The following is a 25713-nucleotide window of genomic DNA, read 5'->3' as shown; positions in this document are numbered from 1 at the left end:
TTTTGAGTACATACCAAGTAGGGATGTCAAGATGTTTGTATCAATACTGTTGAACTTCCAAGATTCTCAATATAATATTTGATACCACAAATAAAGACGATCAAGTAATTGAAAGTAGTTTAACCTGAGCTTCTATTTTAAAAAGTGTGCTAGCACGCACACACACACACACACACACACACACACACACACACACACACACACACACACACACACACACACACACACACACACACACACACATATATATGTCAACACTAGAGATTTTGGCAGACTGTACAGTAATGACGATAGCCTGCTTGTCATGAGCAGCACCCAGTTGACATTAGTTTGTGGAGCTACAAAATATGCAGCTGTTACAATGTACAAACTATAACAGTAATAATTTAGGATGTAAAGCCAACAGAGATTTGCTCACTTTGAATTTACTGTACAGATCCAGATGTAAGTGGCTTAAGATAAGTTTGAAATGTTTCCTACTTCTGTTTAAAATGTTCGGTGACATATTGGCTTTTCTTTGTTTATAAATTGTCCCTGGTCATTCCACTCAAATACAAAATATGGACCTTCTTGACTATTGCTGTGATTTCTCCTACACATTGCAGCAGAGGTGTTGCTGTACCTGCTGCACCAGGTCTGACTTGAGTAGCAGTTCTAATTTGTCTGATCCATTGGAATTGTACGCTTTAGATAAGATCAATTCCTTTTATTGATGCCAAGTTTTTCAGACAGTTGTGCGATGTAAATACGTAGTCATGGCACAGAGAAAGAGACGATCCATAGTGTGATTTGATTTTATGCAGAAAGATGACTTTTGTAATGTCTTGTGGAAACCCCAGCAATGTGTTGAAACATCTTTCGACACAGCAAAATTCCAGGAATACAATATATTTGACACTCTGCGCTCGAGTGCTGCTCCACGTCCTTTCCTGCGGGTAAATATCCTGTTATTTGTCACATTCATGAACATTTAAATGTTATTAAGTAGCATTCTACACTGTGTTCAGACTCGGAAATAAAACATCTACACTAATGCTGAAAACCTATGTAAGCTTATTTTCTTCCATAGAAAAGTTGATCAGGAGCGGATAAGTGAATCAATACAGAATCAAACTATAAGCAGAGCCCATAATGATATTGATGTGAGAAAAATTCATCCCTATCTGCCCCTGCTGCTGCCATTTCACATGGTGTTATTGTCCTGTATCTACAGAGCCTACAGCATCTACGGTACCAACTGTACCACAGGAAAAACTAGAACTGTCACGTTTTTAGAGTTTTGGCATTGACCTTATGATACCTCCGTTCTGTGTAATTGTCAGCCCTCTGAGAACTCAGTAATTTTGATAGAAGTGTGAAACACCTTAGCTGTGCAGTCTACCTGAGTCTAGTGATGCCCTCTCCGGGGTTCGCATGCTTGGTCTTCTCCGTTCAACTTCCACCTGGATCAGCTCCGTCTCATCTGTCTTTTTCCTGTGCGAGTTTTTCTTCTGGCCGTCTCCCCGGGACGACAGGGGACTCTTCCTGTCCTTGCTGTGCCTCCTCTCTCCAGGTTCACTGAGATCTAACAGGTCCAGTGTTGAAGACAGAACTGTGAGGAGATGACAGCGGATTAACATCGTTGCTATCATAAATGTATTTGTTTAGTCCAAATATTTCTGAGCAGGGTTTTGTTTGGCAAAGTGATGCTGATCCGAGAGTCTCAACAGTAACAAAGGGGGAAGCAGTTCATATTTCTATTGATGGTCTCACACTGTTCCACCGATCTGCAGATGTTCTGACGAGAAACGCAGCGTTTCCTGAGCAAAGACGGGTAAGACTGCAAACTAGAAAACCTGGATGTGAACACTGAAGGATTTAAAATACCACAGCTTTTAATATGTTATGATGAAGAAAATTCTTCAAGCACAATTGTTAGTTAAGTATTTTTGGCTACTAACACTGAATGTAAACATACTTTTGCTTGTTTGCAAGAAACCTCCACAGGGCACCACTAACTTCTAAATATAGTGTCAATTGCAACAGCAGTTTTATATGAGTGTTGCTAATTTAGCTTTTTTTTTGTTGGGTTTATTTAAAATGTAAAGGGCAGTTTGGACTGTTTCACTGCTCATAAAAAAGCAGGAAAAGTACACTTCATATTTTTTGTCTGCAGTAGACAGAGGATACCTTCATAGGTAATATTATTGAAGAGAAATGAGAGCAACGTGACTTGAGTTTAATTTCACATGTACATGTTTATTTCTAAGTAAGCTCCTGTGGCAAAACTGAATTGTGTCTTTTCATGCTGGAAAAAAATACTTTCATTCTTCTGTGACCTTGTTATTTTATGCGAGTTATAAAATGAATCCAACTTTAGTTTAGTGACTGGGACTCGCTTGTTTTCTTTACTAAGTGCTGTTTGAGATTGCATCAAGCTTGTATCACATATTGCGAACTTTAGCTTTCTCTTTGTAATAAGAAAGAACGACAGGTTTCAGTCATTGTACTGCATGAAGCTTTGATTTTGATCTTCACGTTTCTTGACATGGTGAGTTGAGTTGTCAGGGGTACTTACGCTGGAGTTATTCCCCCTTGGGTGGACATCTAAAAAATGTCCTGCTGCTCTTTTCAGAGGATCTAAATATACTTCAGGCAACTGCACAGTCTGATAAGGATAAGGTAGACCCTCGAGGAGCTCCGGTTTGGTCAATTAAGTAATTCAATCTCAGGTTGGTAGTGCAGCAGCGAAGGACAGAGCCTCCCGTCAAGGGGATCAACTTTTTACAGCCACGCAGTGTTTATTGATTTTTAATTATTTTTACAATTTTATGTTTACAGTTTGATTTGTGTTCGTTTGAGTCAAGTCAGCATTTTTGTCCTGCTGCTGGCTTTTCAGCCTGTTTTCTCAGTTATTGTCTTTCCATGCTGCATGAGGGCAGTGGTCATACACATTGCATGGGAATACTTGACTGAAATAATGCGGAATCAAACGGAATGAAAAGCACATAAAGGCTCCTGATTTAAAGTGAAGCGACACTTTAATGTCACTGTAATGGGAAATTTCCATGAAATGTATTTTTGCTAATGTCTTGCTCCAAGGGGAGCATTATCATATCTCCCTAACATTATCAGTGTAATGCTCTTCTTGTACATGAAGCACTTCTGGCAATAATTTGGAATTTATCTGAACATGTCAGTGGAAAACACTGTGTTGTTGCCAAAATGTCAGGTTCAGGTCAAATAAAAAAATCCATCCCCCTCAGTAAAACATTGTCTCTACCAATTCTTTATTTGAGGAAACTACAAAGTAATCTTGCTCCTCTCCGAGGACCCCTGACTGTGTCTTATAGGCAGTGCGAGCTTCAAACTACAGGCACATGAGTGCGTAATTGGCACGCTGCTGTTTCATGACAATCAACCGAGAACGTTTGTTGACTGAAATCTCTGCATAATTAGAGAGTATGCTCGTCTTCCATGCCTCGCGCTCTTTAGATGACAGGTACAATTACAAATCAAGGCAGACGCTCGCAAGGACAGTTGCCTGCAGAGTTTTTAGCATTAAAAAGAAACACAAGCTGTTCATGAAAAGTCACTGATGTCAGCAATGTTTTGTGACTACGAGTATACTTGAAATGATGAGAGTGGGAAGAGAGATATTACACAAGCGAACAAGTTTTCCCTCATCAGGTAGGTATTTTAAAGCGAGGCTGGTATACCACTTGCTGGGTTGAGGCTAATGGATTGATATTGAGAAAATAAATTTTGCCATAGAGCATTTTAGTATCTATAATACACCAATGACAAAACCAAAACATTATGACCACTTATAGATGAAACTAATAACTTTGATCAGAACATCTCTGAAACAGCAAGGCTTATGGGGTGGTCACCATAAGTGTTTCCCTACCAACAGTGACTTAATGAGGGACAAATCATGAACTATCAGTGCCGGCAGGGTGTGTTAAAACAAGTCCAATCCTCTACAGCTCCGCCTTGCAACTTGCATGACTTAAAGCATCTGCTGTTGACATTTTGATGAAGACTGTCCTCCTCCAAAAAAATAACCTTATAGGTCTTTTGTGCAAGCAGAAGGCGAAGGACCACCAGCATATTAGACAGAGGTGGTCATATTGTTTTAGTACTTCAGCTGCACCAAACTCTTCCTTCTATGAGCTACAGTTTCTACATCTATGAATGTTCATAGATGTAGAAACCTTTCAATGAGTTTTAGCCTCCATCAGTAGATAACTAGTGATGGATATCCAAACCACAGAGAGAAGGACGCTGGTCTGTTGAGGACTGTTGTCACTGCAATAACTCCTCCGAACAGGGGCAACCAGCAAATTAAGTTACTTTATAACTTCAGACTTGTTAAGGCCCGAGCACCGAAGATGCAAAAGCCGTATCGTTCTTCAAGGAATTATTTTTCTCGTTTTAATTTTCTTACTGAAATTAAAAATTCAAATAGATATTTTATTGACGAGTGTGTTTCTAAACCCCACATCCCCATGGCACCAGTTTATAATCAGTGCTGGGGTTTTTAAAATTCCAATGAGCAAAAACAGTCATCAACCTTAAAATCTGATGAAAGTAAAACTGTGCAACAGAGGGCGCACAATGATGCAGGTCTCGTGTGGATTAACATACTTGAGCTTGTAATTATCATTCATTATTGATTTTTTTCAGTGTTGTTCAGTTCTGGAAGCGTCTGTGTGGAGGAAAAACAGATTGACAGGCAATCAAAGGTAATACATACTTCACCTGCTTGTTTTTAACTGTGGGAGCACGTCAAAGCAGCAGGAGGGAACCAGAGTGAAACATGTGGAGAAGACTGTACACAGAGTGCACAAGAGCTTGAACACACTGCTTCTCACCCTTATCCACTTGCTAATAAGGATTTGATGGTTACAAAAGATAATCTAAAACTTCATGCTTATGAGTAGGACATAAGAAAATAAATTGCATCTAATTTTATATATCCTGTACCTTTCTCCATATTTGCCCATAAACTGAATTTCACACAGAATTGATCAATTTGGACTTTTTATGAGATTCATGACCGATTCATTGAGGCAGATACCACTGACATCAGAAGCAACAGGAGGCTTTTTTGGGGAGACAGAAGGTTGAGACTTTCCCACAAAACAGTCCTCCATATTTTTTCTCGGTTAAATCAACGCGGTCTGTGGCCAGTTTGGAGATGACACATGTCAGTTGTACCGTCTGGTTCTGCAAATGGTACAGCTCACTGACTGAATGTAGAAAACCAAGATCCCATTTAGCATCTTTTAAAGTTGGAGCATTCAATTTCAGTCCTTCGCAGAATTAAAAAGTTTAATGAATATGCACTTTACAATTATAATACAAACTTGTACCAAGAAACAAATTAAAAAAAAAATTGAATGCTGAAGAGCCTGAAGAGTTATCAACAAATCTGCAGACTGGAAAAATATGGTCTGTACCGGCTGTGTTGGAAGTCACTGGGCGGGAAACCCCATCACACTTGGTCTCGCAGAGGAAATCATCGATAGAAGGGCTCAGAAGCGGGCGGCTCTCTTGTTGCTCGCTCACCAGCTGTAAGGACAAACAGATGTGACAGTTCAGGCTCTCACTCAGCATGTCTTTTTAAAATTCCCATCAAATCCCTGCTACAGTCCCCTGCTTTGCAAACATAAAGTGAAGTTCAGCCCTTTGGTCATGATTCTCATGACAGTAGTGATCCTGTGCTGATAAATCCCTGTGTCATGAAAGAGTGCCTTTTTCTGAAACTCAGTGTGTCTAAATGGAAAATGCACTGATGATCCTTTTTAGCAAATCATTTATTGGTATTTCTTGAGATGTTTAAAACAATTTTTAGATTTTTTTTTTTTTTAGTTTATCGTACCTGATTTTAATTAAATATCTTAACATATATCAGAGAATTTACAGTCTCTTGACCACATACAGTCAAGTATGTACTGTATATTTTAAGTCGTGCTAACACCAAGCTATTATTTGCAACCTGATGCTTGTGTTAGTGATGTTAACAAATTGCATGTGGTTTTATTGCTGGATTAATATGGGATTAGCACTTGTGCGTGATATCTGATCTTGGCCAAACACAGCTGGCGTTTGGTGATTTGTTGATGGAGAATAATCTTCATCACATAATCACATCACTATATTTACATGCACACACAAAACACAGTTTTTGCATTGCACATGGAAAAAGAACAAATTTACATTATGTTTAAAAAGACCAGATTTCTACATAAAGAAAACCAGGTTACTGCAGTGCATGTAATATCTCTGAATGAGTGAAAATCACCATTGAGATCCAGATGAGCAGGACTGAGAGCTACTCAATGGATTTTCCCCAAACAATAATTGCTTAACCATTACTGCTTATCTCACCTTCTAAACCATGAAAATGCTAATCACTTTGCCTGTGTTGCACCAATTTGTAGTCCTGCCAGTGCAGCTGCAGAATAGGTCAAATCCCCTTCATTATTGGCACTCTGAAGCCTCAATAAACTCTAGGTGCAGCTGGTCACAATTTGCTGGCCAATGCTTCATCATTTAGAGGTGAAAAGCAGTTTTATTCCATAAAATGAGTAAATCCACCACCACTGTTGTTAGCCTGTGTAGTGTGGATATAATACTGGCTGCGAGGAAACATGACATTTGCTGTTGTTGCTCTCCCGGCCCCGCTCGCAAGCAGAATTTTAATGAAGGTGCTAAAAATTTAATTACCAGGCATGAAATGGACTGAACACAACTTGCCATATGCTTGATGAAAAGTGCTGAATGGGGTTTTCATCGCATGTCTAAACTGCCCTCACAGTTACATATGCACCGTGTAGTGCATCTTTCCTGAGTAGCTGTGTCATTATACAGTTTGCCAAAAACTCATTCACAGACAAAGACGTGTGATGTGTTGTCCCACATGGTGACATTACTTCTAATTGGGGTCATCTGGACCCCAGGGAGGTCTGAAGTGCTGTTAGACTGCTTGGATTTGATTTGGAAGCTATGTGCTGTGTGTAAAGTACTACCAATAAGTGATATGGAGCGTATGCAAATCTCCTGTATTAGCTGTGTTTTACAGTAGAAGATAATTTTTTTCTTATGGAGTTATGAAACATGCCATCAGTTCAAGTCTGGTTTTTATCAGGGGACCAAATGGCACATTACTGTGAGACCACAATTAAATAGAAAGGTCTAATTTGTGATGAGGTGGATATTATATGAATTTTGCTTTATGCTTCATGCATGGCTATTAAGTGGATTAAAAATATATTCTAGGGATGAGTGAAATGATGATATCTGCTGTAGTTCAGAAGGAAGTTAAGCCTTGCTGCACAATAGGAAGAAGCACAACTTTTTCAGTACACAGCGACCCTTTGAAAAAATACATCAATAATATCCAGAGAAGGGTCATTACTTTGTTGAGTGAGTTTTTGTGCTGTACTGCAAGAACGCTGACCCAGCACAGGTAATTAGGGTGCATGAGGGTTTGTGCTGTCCTTTTGTCAGAATAAAGACTTTGTTCACGGGAAGCCTCCAGAAGTAACCTGGTTTCACCCTCTGCTGCTGCCAGCCCAGCTATTTCTGCCTGACTGTGGGCAACAGCGGCAATCCCAGAATGAGAATACATAAGGGTGGACTTGTTTTTAAAGATCTAATTTATTAAATGATTTACAGACTGTGCTTGTTCGGAAAAAGTGTAATTGAGTCTGAGTGAAGGCGAGGCCACTGCTGACTCGGTTACAGTTAGTGATGTGAAAGAACTGCATGCTTTGTTTCATCTGGGCTTCAGAACTTTGTGAAAACGGAATAATAGCCACTCAGGCGTTAGCTCTTAATGGAAGAAATGAGTCATCTCAAATTTTATCTATTTTAACCATCATGTTTCAAAATATAGTTCTGAAAAAATACTCAACAACTTAAATTATGTTAAAATAGTTCATAACCTACTTTAATTTGTTGATGGGCAGGTGTTGTGGGAGATCTGATATTTGTCCCCTTACACCAGGGTTTTCCAACCTTGGACTCTAACATATATTCATATAGCTGAGCTCTACCAAATCAGCTCAATAAGCTTATTTTTTTGTGAACAAAAACAAATTGATACTCAACACACACAAACTCAGCGAGCTACTGGTTGGAGACCCCTGTTCTAGATGGAACTGAGAAGATGAGTTGATTTATGAGAACTGACCTGCAATGATATCAATTTTTAAAATCATTATCTGGTTTTCTTTTCTCCACTGTGACAATTTGATGTTTTTCTCTGCTATATATCATCATGTTATTCCATATGTTGGGTTTTAGATTGTTGAAAGGACAAATTTGAAGACCCCGCCATTGGCAAACCTCATCTTTTAGAGATCAAATAATTAATCGGTTTATTGAAAAAATATTTGCTAGATTAAAGAAAAAAACATTTGTTATTGTCATGGAATACTAATTAGTGCTTTTAGGATCTATCAAAATGTTTACTATAACCAATATTCTACCTCTGTGTACAAGTTTGTATTACTAATCAGTAATTTTTCAATACTGTTGTTCTTATAGTTCCTACAGATCTATGTCGATTTTAATGTCAGTGTTGCTTTTTGAATGCACAGGGTGTTGAGTTTTGATTACATTAAACCACCTCTTTATAACGCTCAGGGCACTGCCTCAGGTGCTATGTAAAGTAAGCGCAGAGCTGTCAATGTATATTGCATTCATTTATCGTGAAATCAAAGGCAAGCTATGCTACATTACTGCATAGCATGATGTTGATGATGATTGTTTTAATATGAGAATCTACAGTGTGATACATTATTAATATTGTACATTATAGATAATAAATCACACAATTTCCTTCTCTCTTGTTTTGCTTTGGGATTCTGTATCAGACATGTTTGTTTTTCTTGAATTTAAGGCTTCAAATGGATCCAAACTGCTTCTTCGCTGACTGATCCATTAAATTCCAGCTGTGCAGTGTAAATCTAGTGTACTCCTTAAAAACTCGGTGGAGACTTAAGGACTGGAGGCACAGAATCTCTTCACAATGTAAATGACATTCATAAATGCACAACGCTCGCAGAGGCTGAGCGGGTGATAACCAGAGAAACATCTGTCAGTGAATAACAATTTTTGTGATGCCTGCAAAGTGTCTATTGGACACAACTGTGAGTTACTGTCTGCATTGAGGTTCACTATTAAATTCTCTGTGTATGGTAGATGATCTTGAGTTTCTCTAGTCCTGTTATTTATTTTGTATTTTTTTAAATTTGTTTTTGTATTTACTAATTGACTAAACAGCAGTTCCGTCAAAGGTGCTGCATGCAGAACATTCAGAGAAAGCCAGAATCTTCAATATTTCATTAAATAGTCTTGAGGTTTTTACATTTTTAGAAAATAAGGAGAGATGCTGACAGTATCATGGGAGCCCTGCTGAGTCATATTCTGCGTTGGCATATCCTCAGAAAATAGGACATGGTGTTTGGAACATTACTGTGATAAACTGCAACCAACTTGGTGTTTAATTGACTCACTTTATAAAAACAGGTTCTCTGGTACAGCGAGCCTCTGCTTTACTATGTCTACGACAATGTCATACATTTCTTGGCTTATTTAATTTTAGCACATGTCATACAGTCTCCCCCCCCAAGAAATGTTGTTAAAGCCTATTGACCTTGGTGATCCACCACTGTTGCTCTAGAGCCTGATATTTGTTACCTCCGCCTTTACATCATCCAATGCTACACATCTTTAGTTTTCATGCGTTTTAGAGGGGGGAGAGTGTTGTTTTCTGTTGTACAATTAACAGATGTCTCTTAAACGCCTCCCATGGAAGTTATTGCTTGACGCCATGCCACTCCGCCAGATACGTGACCAAACATTTGTAGAGGAGAGGCTACGTATGTTAACTGCTGTGACTCACTGAAATGATACGTTTTAGCATCAAAATGTGTTGGTGTGGATGTAGCGTAGGTATTGAAATTTGTTGTTAAAAGATAAGACATCTTTTGATGCTAGTTACTACCAAACCAATTTGGTCGGTGCCATAAATTTATCAAAATTTGGTACTGAGCCCTACCTCCGCTGAATTGTCTGTCAGCAAGATAAAAAAAAAAAAATACCAGCCTGATTTGAATTAAACTTGGTGAAAGGGTGTGACATGGGCCAGGTATACCCCATTAAAGCGGATACAAATTACGGGTCTGATCCACCAACTATTTTTCACTTTCAATAACATTGTGAGATAGGACCCTGCAAAATGCTACATATCTTAAAATCAAGTTGATGGCAGTAAAGTTCAGTAGAGACAAAACATAGGCCATTCTATAAATACAATGACTCCATAACACAGTCCACATTCAAGAGGAACAGTAATCCTCTGGCATACACATGTACTTGCTCAAATTTAACACAGCAAGTCATAATGGAGCACTCAGGGACCACAGATTCATGGGGGAGAACCAGAACCACAGCTGAGATGTGAAGCTTCAGCAGGGCACAAGCGTAATTTGTCATTGTTTTAATAGTTTTGAAAACATATCCTGACATATCATGATTGCATTTTCAGATTTAGATATCATATAACGGTGAATAATTAGCTTTTATATGATATGATACTTAATGACATTAGGAATTAGTATTAATCACTACTGTTTCTAAGTGCAGCCTCACACAGCTGCTAGATTGGCTGAAGACTGTGACGGATTGCCGTGGGGGCCCCGTTATAAATCCTGGCTCGGAAATGATGAGACCTCTTCATTTTCCTCTTCTAATCATCCAGAAAATGGGGACAGAAGATCTACTGTTCATCTGGGGAGATGCGTCATACACGTAGCAGGTAGCATGCAAACACTAATTATAGGTTCACTCTTAACCCATGAGAGGAGCTTACTGAGCTGTTTGCCCATTACTCTCGGTACGAGGAGGTTACTGTTTTCCCTTGCTACCTTTTTTCCCCCCATTACTCCCCTCCCATTATACCTTTTTGCTCCTCTCCTGTGCAAAGCACTTTGGCATTTTGTTTACAAGCGCTTGAAGCAGTTATCTAGAAAATTATGTAATGGAAAACTTCAGCTAATTGTGCCGCTTGGGCTTGACTCCAACAGATCTCTCAGATGTTGCTGTCAAGGGAACTGTGTACCAGTAAAACTTGTCAGAGCCTTGAAGGGGAGGTTGAGGTAAGGATAGGAGGAGGTGGAGAGGATGGAAAACACTACATAAAGGGGAAGGTGTAAAAAACAAACAAACAAAAAAAAACCTCAAAGCAGTTGTCAGATAAAACCTGGAGGCTATATGAGGGGTGGTTGTCAGGTAACATAATTATAGCCAAGATCTTAAGGTTCACATGTAAAGCACATTGTGGTCAGGAATTATATCACATTTAACTCATCAGCATCTGGCTTTGAATGCAAAGTTGTGCTTTCTTGATTCTTATAAATGCGTATAAAGCTTCTCTGCAGTACATCAGGTTGTTTACTTATTACAGTTGTTTTGGAGCTGTTATTGTGGGTGGCAATAATCTGTTCAATGTACTCCCACATGCTTGCACACTGGAGTTTAGTTAGTTGGGTATTTCATGACTCATTATAGTGGGTTTATATGATTTGACCTAGGGCTGCAAAGTTGGGAATTAAATAGTGATAAGTGTGGCTCATACATGTGTCTGTTTCAGTGGTCTCTAACCATTTTTTTTCTCTGAGAGCTCCTCAGAGCTCATAATATATCATGATCTACTGGTTGGAGACCATTGGTCTATCTCTTTTAAGTAGCTAATGAGTTGTACAAACAGTTGTAAAGTATGGTTTATTTTTGTACAGATGAAGAAATGTGTTTCACAATTAGCAGCCTATTCTCTCTTTTAAATTGAGGATATTTGAGGTTTAAATCAACAGTCATCTATCCATCATTCTTCCTCAGTAAGACCCATGAATGGAAAGAACTGTTGCTATATAGTAATTATAGGTTGTTGCTGTAGATTAACAGATGGATATGATGTCTGATTTCGTGTTGCTTTCATTTATAATGTGTTTGGTTGTGTCTTCTCGGAGAACCCGGGCTGAGACCTCTGACTGTGAAGTCTGTTGGGACATCATATGTGTTATTGGGCTTTATAAACAGACTTGACTTGACATGTGGTGTGAGGAGTCACAGCCTGTGACTTAGCCTCTGTCACTTGCTAAGTGACATCAAGCTGGGACACGATGCCTTTCGAACTGCGGCCTCAGCCACGGGAGAGCCCTTCAATCATGACTTGTGTCCGCCCACGTGGAAACCGCATAGTGTTCAAATTGTCATTTCAATTTGATGTTTGTTCAAATTTACATTTACATCAAATTTGATGTTTATTTTAACAAAGTAACAATAAAAAAAAAATTAAAAAAAAATCCAATGAAAGATGACTTCTGAACTTAACAGTCTCTGTATCAAAATAAATTTCTGCACATAAGAAAGAAAAACAAACAATCTTCCTTTACTCAGCAACCTCACTTTGCAAAACAATGCTGACTTGCAACAGCTGCTTTCTCCTGTACGTGAGCTTGCGTATGAGAGAGTTTGTGGCGAAGTACATACAAAAACAGGTGAACAGTGATCATTCTCAGGATTCTTTGCTTTCGGTAGCTTGCTCAGTTTATTGCTTTGTTCATTTGTTCTGCAGCCTTAAGCAGTCGCTGGCAGTTTTAAAAAAAAATTGCGAACTGACAGCAGCAGCTGTTTAATGTCATGTTTTCAGGTATATTGAAGGATTACTGTAATTCTCCAGTGTTTAAACTCATGAAAATATTTGAAGGCTTACTTGGAATGACAGAAATGTCATCGGACAAGGTGGCTTTCTTTAGAGTCTTTGAGAGAAAATGTTTTTAAATTGTCTGTTCTGCTGTTCGAGTAAGGAACAATGAATAATCTGCAAGAAATAAACATATAGATTATGTAATGTTCAAATGTCAAGGTTATCAGTGACACAAGTTTGTTCTGCTTCATTACAGAATTACTTGGCTGTTGTTTGCTTCTGGTTATATTTTATTGGTTAATGTAACTAACTTTATAATCATGTAAGGAAAATCGCAAGATGAGTAACTGTTGGTAGAAATAAGATCCATAATGTTAAAAAACATAGTGCATTTGATTTATGACAGCTCCACTTATGGTAATAAAAATGTAAAATGTGCCTCATGAAACAATGTGTTATGTATGATGGCAAGTCATTAAGTCATTCAGAAAGTTTTTGTTGAGCCCTTCAACTCACTTGTGTTTGTCTTTCTTGCTTGACTTTTACAAATTAATTTCCTCTGGTCATCTTTTTTATGTTTTCATTGCTTATGTTAAGTACCAGGGACATCATTTTTTTGCCTGTGTCTTCATGTAAACATGAAACACATTACAGTAATTTCTGTGAGGTTTTTGGGTAAAAATCCTCAGATTGACATGGTTTTCAAATATTAATGAAAAACCTGGATCTCATGTTCAGGACAATGGATCAATTATTATTATGCTGTAAGAATCAGACAGTGAAGCAAACTGAACAGGTTTACTATGTCTGTGCTCCTGTTTTATCTCTCACTGCTGTGTCTGTGTTCGCGTAAGGATGAAAAGTATTGATATTTTCAGGTGGTAAAATGTTATTAAGAGGTAACTATTGACCTATCATTTCCAAAATATTGATTTCTGTGACACTGCAGCGTCTTAAATAAATTTTGAATTCACAAGAACAGGTTGAAGTGCCTTGAACGGTTGTCCTGACAGAGAACATAAAGGCTTCTTTTTCGCTGACTCAGTCTTGCTCTTCTACACTTAAGTAATGACAAATAATGATTTAGACATTAGAATGAGCTGAAATACAAATGTTTTAAAATATAAAAGTCACATCTTGTTTGTGTGAACTCAGCAGATTCTGTCTGTTGGGGAAACTGCTGAGCTATTATTACATCCCTTCCACTTTAGTGGGAGCATTATCTTGGTGGTATGACAACTTATCAAACCAGACATTGTTTTAGAAAATAAAACAAGTATGAATCATGCCACAGGTTATTAAAACACAGACAAATATACAAGAACACACACACACACACACACACACACACACACACACACACACACACACACACACACACACACACACACACACACACACACACACACACACACACACACACACAGCAGTAGCACGCACACATACTGTACAGAAGCAATCAAGCACAGAGCAAGAAAACTCATATTGGCATCTGGTGCACCGACGCCATCCAGCTATAACACTTAAAAAACAAAAAATAAGTGAAAAGCTCAGCAGTGGCTTTAGTAATTTGCTGCAGTATTTAGTACACAGAGAACTCAATCAATAGCTCAATGCCATGCTGTGTGGCATAGCATTTTGGAAATGCATTCACACGCTGCTTGTGCTGAGGATTAGCTGCTTATGAGGTGTAAAAAGTTCATGAGGAAGTTTTACTGACCTGATTAGGGATGGGACGGGCCATTTCTGGTGACCCTCTCGTTAATCCTCCCATACAGTTTGAAATATGCAATACATTTTAAATAGAGGAGCACTATGAGTTTTGTAGAGGCTAATTGGATAAGATAAAAAGTCCCATGGATAATTGCAGCAATTTGAGCCTGGTTCTACAGATCACAAGATCATTATTCACTGTTTGTGTAAATGAAGTGATGTAGTAGGAGGGTTTTATACCTCATAGAGCAGCTGGAAATGAAATAATTGTTGCCTCTTTGTTAGGTACAACAGTCATAAGGCTTAAGTAATGAGTTAATAGACAGTGGAGGTCACTTGTAGGAAACTCAAAGCTTTGCTTGTGGTTCAGTATGACCAACACAGGAGGACGTTCCACTTAAAGGCAGGGGGTGAGGGCAGGGGGAAGGGGGAGGAGGTGTTTCTGAAATGGATCTGCCCACCTTGGTAGTCACTGTGAGGAGGGGCTTCCCTTCTGGTGACGCCTTACTTGGTATCTCCTTCAGGACCATGGCAACAGTCTTATCTGCAGCCCTAGAGTCTTTCCCCTACAACAGTGAGATCAACAACGACTTGTGTCAGGACAGTTGGACAACTCAGAGCTTTTTGCCCCCGTCCAGGGCATCTTACAGAACAGACTTTATTTTATGATGATGGAAATACTAACATGTGTGGGGCTATCTAACAACAAAAACATCAACTCAAGACATTTCCACAAGACTATGGCGATGAAGAGAGGGTCACTGCACGATGTAGAGGGTTGACTGTTGACGGAGATGAGCATGGCTGTCCATAGCAGTACTGTTCCACACTATGATGACACAATATTATGCAGAGCTCATTAAACAGATTGTAATGCTTTGATTGTAATATGGATGTTTGCGAACCTCAAGAGGTTTTTGAAAAGTAAAAGACTTTAGTTCTAACAAATCATACAGTGTGATATCTGGTGATCAGGAAAAAAGGACAAATAATCTCAAATTCCAGCTTCTCAAATGTGAATATTATCTGGTCCTCTATGATGGTACTGTATGGTTTGCTAACTGGTGACAGACATCACACTTTTCTGACATGTATTGACCAAACAATCAGTCAATCAAGAAAATAATCAATGGATTAATAGATTCAGAGAATAATTGTCAGTACTTATGTAAGGATTCATTTGACAATTTGCTTGTCTTTTCAAAACAGGCAGATTTTTATGGTTTATTACCAATTCGACAAAAACTATGAGAGAATAAAAGAGAAACACAATCTAGTTTGGAGGATTGATTCAGATTTCCCTCATCTGTAAGTATTTTGGAGAAAATATGTTGTTTGTTTTCTACTTATCTTCACAGAACAATAACATTCTACCAGTTAACTTACATGATAAATGATAATGAAATTTATTTTCTGATTGGGTGTCTGGTGTCCTAATGGTTGAGGTGCATACCATATAATGCGAGCTGTGATCAAAGGGTTCGGAGACTGTTACTATTATGCATGAATAGTACAGCACAATGATGCACATGGAGCAGTTGGAAGCAATAACTTTCAACAAAGTTACTTTGGCATATTTGTGACCAGCGGTATGTGTATATTTGCGATTTCATCATGGACCTAATCGCCACAGTTTCGCCAAGTTGTTTGTGACAAATCTTTTCCCTCGGACGCCTCAGGACGTCGCATTGGAACTTGGTGTTGACAGTGTGACCCTGGGGGACGAATTCACCATGCACGACCCACCAATAAAAAAAAAACCCACTAAGCACTATTAGTCTTTGAACTTTTTTTTATTGCACCTCATATGATCACAAGGTTTGATTCTGAAAGGGACCTTTGCATCTTATAACTGGGGCTTGAATCAGTCAAACTCATACTCGGTAGGAAGGACACAGAAGTTTGCTTCTCAACTTCCGAAACAGTTGATTGTTTGGTAGGTTTCACTCTGCAGTGATAAGATCACAGGGCAAGCTTATAGCCAGGCTGCAACATTCCCTTCGCTACACTAAAACTTACCCTTTGAGCATAAACCGTCCTACCCTCCATATACCACCCACAGACACTCGCAGGAAGACAACAGTGTAGAGTTTTGTCTGATAATTGCTAAGGCTACATTACATAACAGTAAAAATGTATCATGTAAGAGGTCAAATCGATTTTGCTATGCTGTTGTCATCTTTTCACCTCGACTTTATGGCAGAGTGCAGGAACCATCGACTCTCTCTCAGACACTCATTCACTTCACATTTCTGCCAGAAGACAGATTATAACGTATGGCATTAATCATTTTAAGATTCACAGATATTGCAGAATCACCACTTCACAAAGGCTACACATTTCATCCGAGAATACAGCTCATCCTCCTGGAATTAAATTTGCTGAACAAAGAGAGACAAAATGCTGTTCATCACTCAGTCTCTACATAGTGTAGACTTGTTGAAGCTGCCTGTTCCGACAGAGCATGAATCACACCAGAAGCCTTTTAGCTGGATCTTATTAGGTTTTTCACATTTCCACTTGCCAGAAAAATGAATTAGGCTTTTTTTCCCGCTGATTTCCACAACTGATCGTGTCACAAATTGCATGTGTTCAGCAAGGAGGGAGACTTCTTTTGAAAACCTAATGCTCTTAATAAAGTCACAAAAGCCATCTGCTCCCACTCTCTAGCTTAGACTTACTCGGCATAAATGAACAACATCCCTCGCTAGCATGCTGCGAAGAGCCAAGCAGCAATCACATGACCAGAAATGATTAAGAAAAGCTCTGAACAAGCCGAAACATTTGTTTTGGTTGTTTTGTCTGAATGGCAGATGATGCACTTTAAGAAGAGCTGAATCAACCTTCTGTGCCGTATGTGCATGTTTTACATGAGCCAACAGTTTTTCACGATCTTCCACCAGGAACTTAGTATGTACTGGCTTATAGTCTTGGCTATAGTCCTGCAGTATTGTTTGGTGCAAACTTTGGCTCGATGGAAACTACTCTTTTCAAGGAATTGTTACATGTGCAGTACTGTGCAAATGTTTTTAGCATTTAAGCGGTGTTTAGATTTAAGGGAAGTATCTGATCTGTCACAAATTCATCCTGCATCCTAACCAGAGCTATAAAAACCCCGCAAACAACTGTAAAAATCTTCAGTTATAAGGAGGACAGAGTCCTTCAACAGATAGGATGGCCCCCACAAAGCCCGCATCTCCACATCACGGAGTTGGTCTGGGGTTACATGCAGAAACACTGAGACAGCCTAAAACGACAGGACAACTAAAGCAAGTACCCCAACATGGTTGAAATACCCTACCTGCTAAGCACCTTGAAGAACGGTGCACATGTGTTCCACGGAGAACTGGTGCTGTTTTAAACGGTGGTCCACATGATTTAGGATTTATCTATTAACTGTATGTATTAGCTTAACTGACACATTAAAACTCTTCATGGCATTACTTTTTTAAAAGCATTCTCTCTTTACTTGTGCCCATCTAAATCAGGCTGTTGTACAGCACTGTATGTTTGGCAGCCCACTGCACAGTGGACAGCTTGTGAGAAACTTGATAGTCCCTGTTTTGTTTACGACTTTGTTTTCCTGTTTCAGTTTGCTGCAAATAAGAAAAATGACCTTTATTCTTTAAATGTGCTGACAAAGGCAGAAAACAATCAACAATATTTAAGATGGGAGTAGTATCTGTTGTTTTGTCTAGGACCATGAGATTTCAGTGAATGGCACAACTTTTAACACATTTCTATTGCCATTGTTAAAATGCTAAGACAGCAGCAGCTGACTTAAGATTTTCGTTTTGCTGTTGTGGAAGATAAAATCAACAACAAATTATCCACAGCAGATAAGACTGACTGTAGAATTATGTAGTTATTAAATACTTAGGTACTGTTGGTTGTGCAGGACAAACAGTAAATCCATTTGCAGTCTCCTTGCCACCACAATGTCGTCATCACTCTAAACTGATGCATTTCCTGCAGAGTCATACTCGGTAACAGGAATAAAGAACATTTAAAACTTTGTTGCAAAGTAACAACTGGAGGATTTCATGGTTGTGATGTAGGTCTGTTGAGTTCATAGAATTTGTTGTCACATGCAATAATTTTGAAGGTATTTTGGGGAAAACCATAATAATGTAAGGACACAATGTTTTGATATGTATAAAACGACAAATAAAAGAATAAAACTCAGATTAGCAGAATTAAGCACAAGTGAACATTTGTGTGAAATGTAGAGAAAGCATCTCTGGGCATTCCTGAAAGATCACACATCCAAGAATGGGACAGATGTGAGGTCACAATAACCTTGATCATTGACTTTGACTTTGAACATCTAGTCATCTCATCATTGAGTCCGAGTGAACTTTTGTGCCACATTCAAAGAAAGCCCCTTAAGGTGTTCTTGAGATATCATGTTCACAAGAATAGGACACATTTGAGGTGACCTTTACCTTGACCTTTGACCCTCAAACTTTTTCTCATTTCAGAAGTTCTCTGAAAGACTTTCTTCAGATATTGCTATCATAGGAATTGAAGAGACGGATGGGCCGGACATGATGTGACAGTGAACTTGACCTTTGACCCTCAAAATCGAATCAGTTTATCCATGGGACCAAGTGAATGTTTACACCGAGTTTGACAAAATTATTAATGGAAATAGGATGGATGGCTGGACAACCCCTCGGGCTGTCGCTGTTGCAGAGGCATAGAAGATTTGTGATGTACTTTGGAGCAATAAAAACAGTTTTGGGAGAAGGAGGAAGTGTGGCTTTAGCCTGACTCAACAGCTACTATCATTAAGTGACTATTGGTTTCTTCTTTCTGCCTGAGTAGCTGTTTTCAAAGTTCCTGTCTACACTGAGTTATAAATAATAATGATGCATCCTTCTGCTGAACCTAATGATGGTCTGCTCTGTCCATTCAGTGGACCATTTCAGGAATGTGCTGAACATTTGCTATTTCTGGCAAGAGTGGCTATGTCCAAAATATTCTGCAAAATTACTTTGTTTTCCCCCCAGTTGGGATTATTTGGCACAGGAAGTGGTGAATTTAGTGCAGTTCAGATCCATCTTTGAAGATTCTCAGTAGACAAACTTCAGAAACTAGAACATTTTTAAAGTGATTAGTGGGTTCTGTCAGTCTATTCTCTGCAGCATGCGAGCAAATACACAGCGTGGAAACATGATCTGACCCAGGTCACAACCTCTCCTGACCAAGTTTTGGCAAGGGTCTGATAGGATCTGATAGAAGCAGTGGAGACAGATGGGAAGTGTGGGGACATAGAGCAAGAGAATGACATGCAGTAAAGGTCTGGCCGCCTGGGAAGACAACCGGGGACTCACTGCTGACGGCATTTGCGCCAATGTGGTATACGCTCTGACCACTCGGCTATCAGGTTGCCCTTAATTACCAGCATTTAACCTGTTTCTTGTGTAGAACTGTTTGAAACTAAATCTGATGAAACCTATGATACCCACCACAAAACAGTTATATTTTGAAGGCACAAGTTGAAGAGTTAGAATAATAAACTTTTTTATTTTATTACACAAGGCTATGACTAATAATTAAATGTGCATATTCCTTCTTTCATTGTCTACTTCCCCATTTAAATTGAAAAGGAACCCTGATTGAGTTTACATTGATTGATGTGTACAAATGACTTGCATTGCTGTACAGTGGCAGGTAGCTTCTCAAACAACAAAGACAAAGTGAGTCTGACTAATGATCGGCAGAATTATAATTTTCAGCAGACCTCCTATATTGTATCTTCTGTGGCACTCAGAGGACACTACCAAATTACATGTGCCTTCATTTTACCCAAGTTTGTTATGAAACATCTTGAGAGGAGGTATTAGTAGTGATCTTTTAAAAGCATTTCAGTCAGAACACTGTGTCAGATTTTATCCATTTATTAAAGGCATACATACATTTTTGTTTGGCGGTGACTGCACAAATGATGGTCTAGAACAGTCTGAGCAAGCATGACATGGACCATTCCTGAGATCACAACCCCCCGGCAGAACCTGAAATTCACAACTTTTGAATGAATGGACACATTATAAACAGAGACAAAAAAAAATGTATGTGGGAGGAGGTTGGGGAGAGTTGCAGCGGTTCCATAGCGGGTTGTTGAAGAGTGATGTGGAGAGCACAGAGCGGGCAGAATGAATGAACGGTGCACGGTTTTAAAGTGCAAAAAATGGGGATGGGCAGACTGAAGTCTTTGTATGATCGGAAGGTAAAGGGGCCCGTGATGGACTCCATGCCTGCCTGAACTACCGCGAAGCTCCAAGATATTTTCTTTGTTTGAAGCTCTGTGCTCTGGTGCATTTCTATCTGATTAGAAAGGACTGTATAGTCCCATTTTAGATAAATTAACTCTGGTGGTTCGTTGAAATGGCGCGCGGGGTTATAACCTCGCCGACTTTTGGTATAAGAGCGAATACAGGTTCCTGCTCCTGGACTTAGGTTTTAATATAGGGACTCATAATTGAAGAGGACACACAGTTTTTTTTCCCTATCAAACATATAACTGTAGAGTAAAGGTTAAGTAAAGAAAATATATTATTTTCAAGTCCAGAATTGTTATACCAGGCACAAGATTGCGCAGAGGGTCAGCCATGTTGACTCTCTTGTGTCAAAGCAAGATTGGATGAAGGATGGAGTACAAAAAGCAGGTAGTATCTGTAGTATCTCTTATACAGGCACAGTACACTTGGCAATGACCTGAGATGTAACTACAGCATGTTCCATATAAACAAGAACATGAATCCTTTTTTTTCTCTTTTCTACCTGGATATGAATATTTTACTCAGACTAAATGTTAATATCAGCTTTGATGAAAATGAATCATTGCTTTAAGCAGTCTTTTTGCTGTATATATACAAAAAAGTGGTGGTTTTAGAGTATTTTTTTGTGGGAATGTAAAGTGCTTATTTAAATATTAGCATCCAGTTTATGTAAAAGATGGATTTCATGAGGGAATAGTTACACCTCTAATTCAGGGGACCTTTCTGTTGATCCATTTCTAGTGTTAAACTGATGACATTAAAGTCCTGCATAATAAAAGGAGGAAGATACTTTTCTATCTATTTCAGAGCCAGAAGGGGAAAATAGTCACTTACTGTATAAAATAAAGCACTGATTGAAGATAGCTAAAAAAAAGTGGGAAAAATATTTCTCTGGAATAGATGTTTGTATATCTCATTTCACACTATTCAAATACAGGTATGAGGTGAATAATGAAATAACATCAGTTCCTCATTGTAGTTCAAAGAAACCTGCTCTTCATGTTTGCCACGTGACACGTGCGATAACGCAGTGAGTTTTTGAAGCATCTCTCTGCGCTCCTGGCAGACCTCTATTCTCTCCCCTCTTGCATGTTTTGCTCTTGGCTTCAGAGAGGAGCCACAAACAATAGCTGGGTGCCTCTCTGCAAATGGAAAATTGATCACGGACGAGCACTCTGTGGACATTGGAGGGAAATATTTGGCCCTCTACTGATTGCAGTGAGCTGATATACATTTGGATGAAATCATAATGAGTGGAGCTCATTCATAGATTTTGTATTTTGAGAAGGGTTGATGGAAAAGGGTATGGCTTAGCATTTACTAATTACTTTGCAGTTGTCAGATGTATAACTGTTTTTAGTTTTATTTTCTTATATTTTAAGACAAGTAATTAAGTAATAAAGAGACTCAAATCTGTGTGGTTTTTTAACTCCTATTTATTGAGCAAGGACAATTTTATGCCAAAATGAGCAACAAAGGCAAACTGTGCCACCAGACCTCCTTAACGGCAGCCTCAGTTTTGCCACACTGGGCAAAATGGGCAAAAATGGGGAAAATTGGCAAATGTGTTTTGAGTGTCTGCTGAATATTCAGGGGAGAAATTATAGGCCAGTGTTATCCTGCTCAAACACACTCACATAGAACATTTGGAAGGAGGAGGGAATTATGAGGAGTCAGATTGCATTTAATCACAATGGACATGTGCACACGCACACACACACATACACTCTGTGGTGCACTCTGGTCCGAGGACTCAGGTTGTTATGAGATCCTGAACACTGCAGATACAGCATTTAAGCCAATAAGCGAATTCCAATAGTGCTGATAGTCTGGATAAGGCCGGCTAATACCTATAAATGTTACTATGGGCCTTCAATTTCACTGCTGCCATTTCAACTTAGGTGGCTCCTGAGGAGATTTTCCATCAGTGTGACATTTTCTGCCACTGCTTTTTGGCTTTCATACACTTTATGGGAATTGGTTCTGATAATGAATGGGAAACTTTGGCAGCAAACATAATATGTCACTGAAAACTGCAAGAGGATGTGCTTGAAAAATAATTTCAATAACCTATTGTGCTTACAACTGCTCATACATCACTGTCAAAAACTATCAGACTGTACTCTGCGAGTCTTTGTCACGTCAAATCAAAGACGGAAGCTTTCCTTGTTGGTGGTGGCAGAATTACAGTCCGTTGCTGAGGGAAATTTATGTTTCTGCCCTCCATGCTAAGGCTCGTCTGCCGAGAATACATTTCGTACCCACTCATGTTCCCTGAGTGGTTTATAAAGACTTGAAAAATATGATATTAAGTCATTGGTTGCCTAATAAACATGTCCCAGCTCAAGACATGATCTAACTCACAGCCAGGAATCATTTAAAGGCGTATTCACATTCAAGACACCATTTGGTCTGTAAAGCAATGTTCTGTTGGTGCCTGTGGCAAAATTATATTATTTAATTGCAATTATTCAAATGTATACTTAATTATAACCCTGAAACACAGAATGGTGGATTCATTTCTTCTCTCTAATCAGTTTTTTGATTTCTTGGTTACCTCATTTCTGCCATAACAACAGTGCAGTTCAGGCCATTGAAATAATTAGAAGCATCACAGGCTGCTGCAAAGTTGTCTCTTTTTAATTGTTTCTTGTGTGTTTATAATGTCCCCTCTTGCAGCATAATCCAGCATGGAAAAATATTTATCACAGTCCCCAGAAGCACTGAAAGCTGGTTTTCTGAAGTGAGTTAGTCTGACTGGGACGGAGTCAAAATATGTAACCCTGTTTACATTTGGTGAATGGAAGCGTAGGATGTTATGGAAAAGAAACTTGCTCACTTTCTTGCACGTGTTAGAGATGAAGATTCAAACCACTCTCGCATCTGACTGTTAAATATGAAGCTGTACCCAATTATTTTAGCTTAGAAACTAGCAGAAATGGCTACCCGGATACTTAACTTGTAGAAAACTACATCATGTTGTTTTACACTTTTGGTACATTTGAAACAATGACGATATAACCTTTTAATTTGTAAGCTTTACATGTGCTGATTTTGTCACTTTTCACAGCTATTTCTCCCTGTTTCCAGACTTTATGCTAAGCTATGCTAACTGACTTCACCTTTAAGATTACCATACAGACATGTGTGGTGTCAGTCCTTTTCTCTCCTCAAAGCGAGTTTACATTAATATAACAAATGTTCAATGAAATAAAAAGTAATTATTTCTTTCAACCCTTTAGTGGTTTTAAAGTGATTCAGCTTTTTCTGTTTGCATGGACTTTCAGCCACAGACGGCCTCAATGGCAGCGCTTAGCCGGTGTAAAAGTGTTGGCCTGTCAGTAATATCTCTCGTAGTACTGTGACACACAAGTCCGAAAGGATTTAAGCTTTGGTGATGCTTTAAATCCCTCAGTCAACAAAGAAGGTTTGAGGCGATTTGCTGAAAGCCACCCTGTGGCTGCATTTCTGCACCTGCAGCATTTAACTACCGGAGGGCATGTCAGACTTCTGCTGGGAATCAGAGCCAAAGCAAATACTTTGTTGAGTTGGTTTTAGTTTACTCAGGTGTCATACAGTATATAGGAAGGGAGACTGGCCAGTGGAGTCATGAGAGATGATCAAAAGGAAGTATTGAAACACCTAAATGCATTATATCGTTATAATCTCTACATGAAGCAGCTGCAAAACTGAAATTAGACAATTAAACTTTTGCTGTTTTGATTTGATTGGATACAACATCTGTGGTGTCACATGTTCCAGGCAGGTTACTGACTTTATTCTCACTATAGGGAGCATCTGAGAGGAATTCATACATGAATTATTGTTTTCCATTATTCATCACCTTTATTTACATTTTGTGAACTTTGTCCTATTAACTCAGAATACTTAACTTCATGGCAGTAATTGAGTAATTAAATAGATTGGTGTTGAGACAGATTGAATATTGTCGAGGTAGAGTTTCATAAAGCTATAATCTTTATCATAATGTGGTTGTGGTTAGAATCATTTCATCACGAGCAACATGAATATGACTGAAAAGGCTTTGATGAGCTACTTGTAATGATCGATTTTATGTCAGTACATTCAATAAGGATTTTATCAGATTGAGGAGAGGTGTATTGGATGGAAGTTGCTGTTGAGTTCTAACTTTTGGATGTTTTTTTTGTTTGTGTCAAACAAATGAAATCATATGAACTGTACTTATGTGAAAACCACAACTTCCTTGTACCGCTTGTTGAAATATCTCTTTCTGCTGTTAATATTGATTATGCAAAGTCTGCTTAAGCATATCCTGTGGAGTTTTCTTATTTTTCTTATAACTTAACTTATACACAGTTAAGTTAAGTTAACTCAACTTTCTTCCTTATAAAATACTTGCAAAGCTAATTTTTCTGAAAAGTTTGGATCCTGTATTGTTTACATCAATGTATACGAGCACACAGTCTTTCTTTTCTTCTTTGTTGGCGCATTACCACCATCAGTGGTGTAGTGTGACACCATTAGCAGGACTGTGTACCTTTGTGCTCACGTGAGTCCTATTACATGTGCATGACACAAACTAAAAAAGGACCCAGTGAAAGAAAATCAGCTCCATACTTCTATCAGAGGTAAAAAAAAAAAAAAAAAAAAAAAACTCCACAGGTTTGCTTTAATAGAGCTCATAGGACCAAACATAAAACTAAAATCCACAAACGAGCTGCTTTTATGCGCATGGTAAAAAGTTTTTAACCATGCACACAACAAAAAACTTGAATCCAACAGTGTTTATTGTAAGTTACATGTGGTCCTCAATTTATCAAATAGGACTTAATTATTCTGCTTTCATCAACACTTGTGAACGACTATATTTACGCTCAGGAAAATCATCGTTCCTCTGATTCCTTGGAAACCTAATTTCAGTGCAGCACAACAACTGGATATATTTCATGATGGAGAGGATGTGCCATGCCAGAGCTTTCACAAAATTGAAGTGACACTCAGAGAAAGACAGAGGACTGTAATGCCTTATAA

General features: G+C 38.7%; 1 protein-coding gene across 2 annotated transcripts in view; it reads right to left on the bottom strand.

The window, feature by feature from the left end:
- The window catches only part of pex5la (peroxisomal biogenesis factor 5-like a), an 86975-nt gene that overhangs the window by 31972 nt on the left and 29290 nt on the right, over positions 1–25713 (bottom strand). Inside the window, exons 2-4 of one of the 2 annotated variants that reach the window (XM_069694750.1) lie at positions 14878–14982; positions 5445–5556; positions 1382–1591 (exon numbers count right to left, since the gene is read on the bottom strand). In XM_069694750.1, the coding sequence (XP_069550851.1) occupies positions 1382–1591; positions 5445–5556; positions 14878–14982 (427 nt within the window). The remainder of the gene's footprint in view (positions 1–1381; positions 1592–5444; positions 5557–14877; positions 14983–25713) is intronic. The other variant, XM_069694751.1, reaches the window with a different exon arrangement.

This window comes from Brachyistius frenatus, unplaced genomic scaffold (genome assembly GCF_029030835.1).
Source record: "Brachyistius frenatus isolate BFR_SWC_R1_liver_20210118 unplaced genomic scaffold, ASM2903083v1 Contig_18, whole genome shotgun sequence".
Lineage (NCBI taxonomy): Eukaryota > Metazoa > Chordata > Actinopteri > Embiotocidae > Brachyistius > Brachyistius frenatus.
This window is presented reverse-complemented; position numbering and strand designations above follow the sequence as displayed.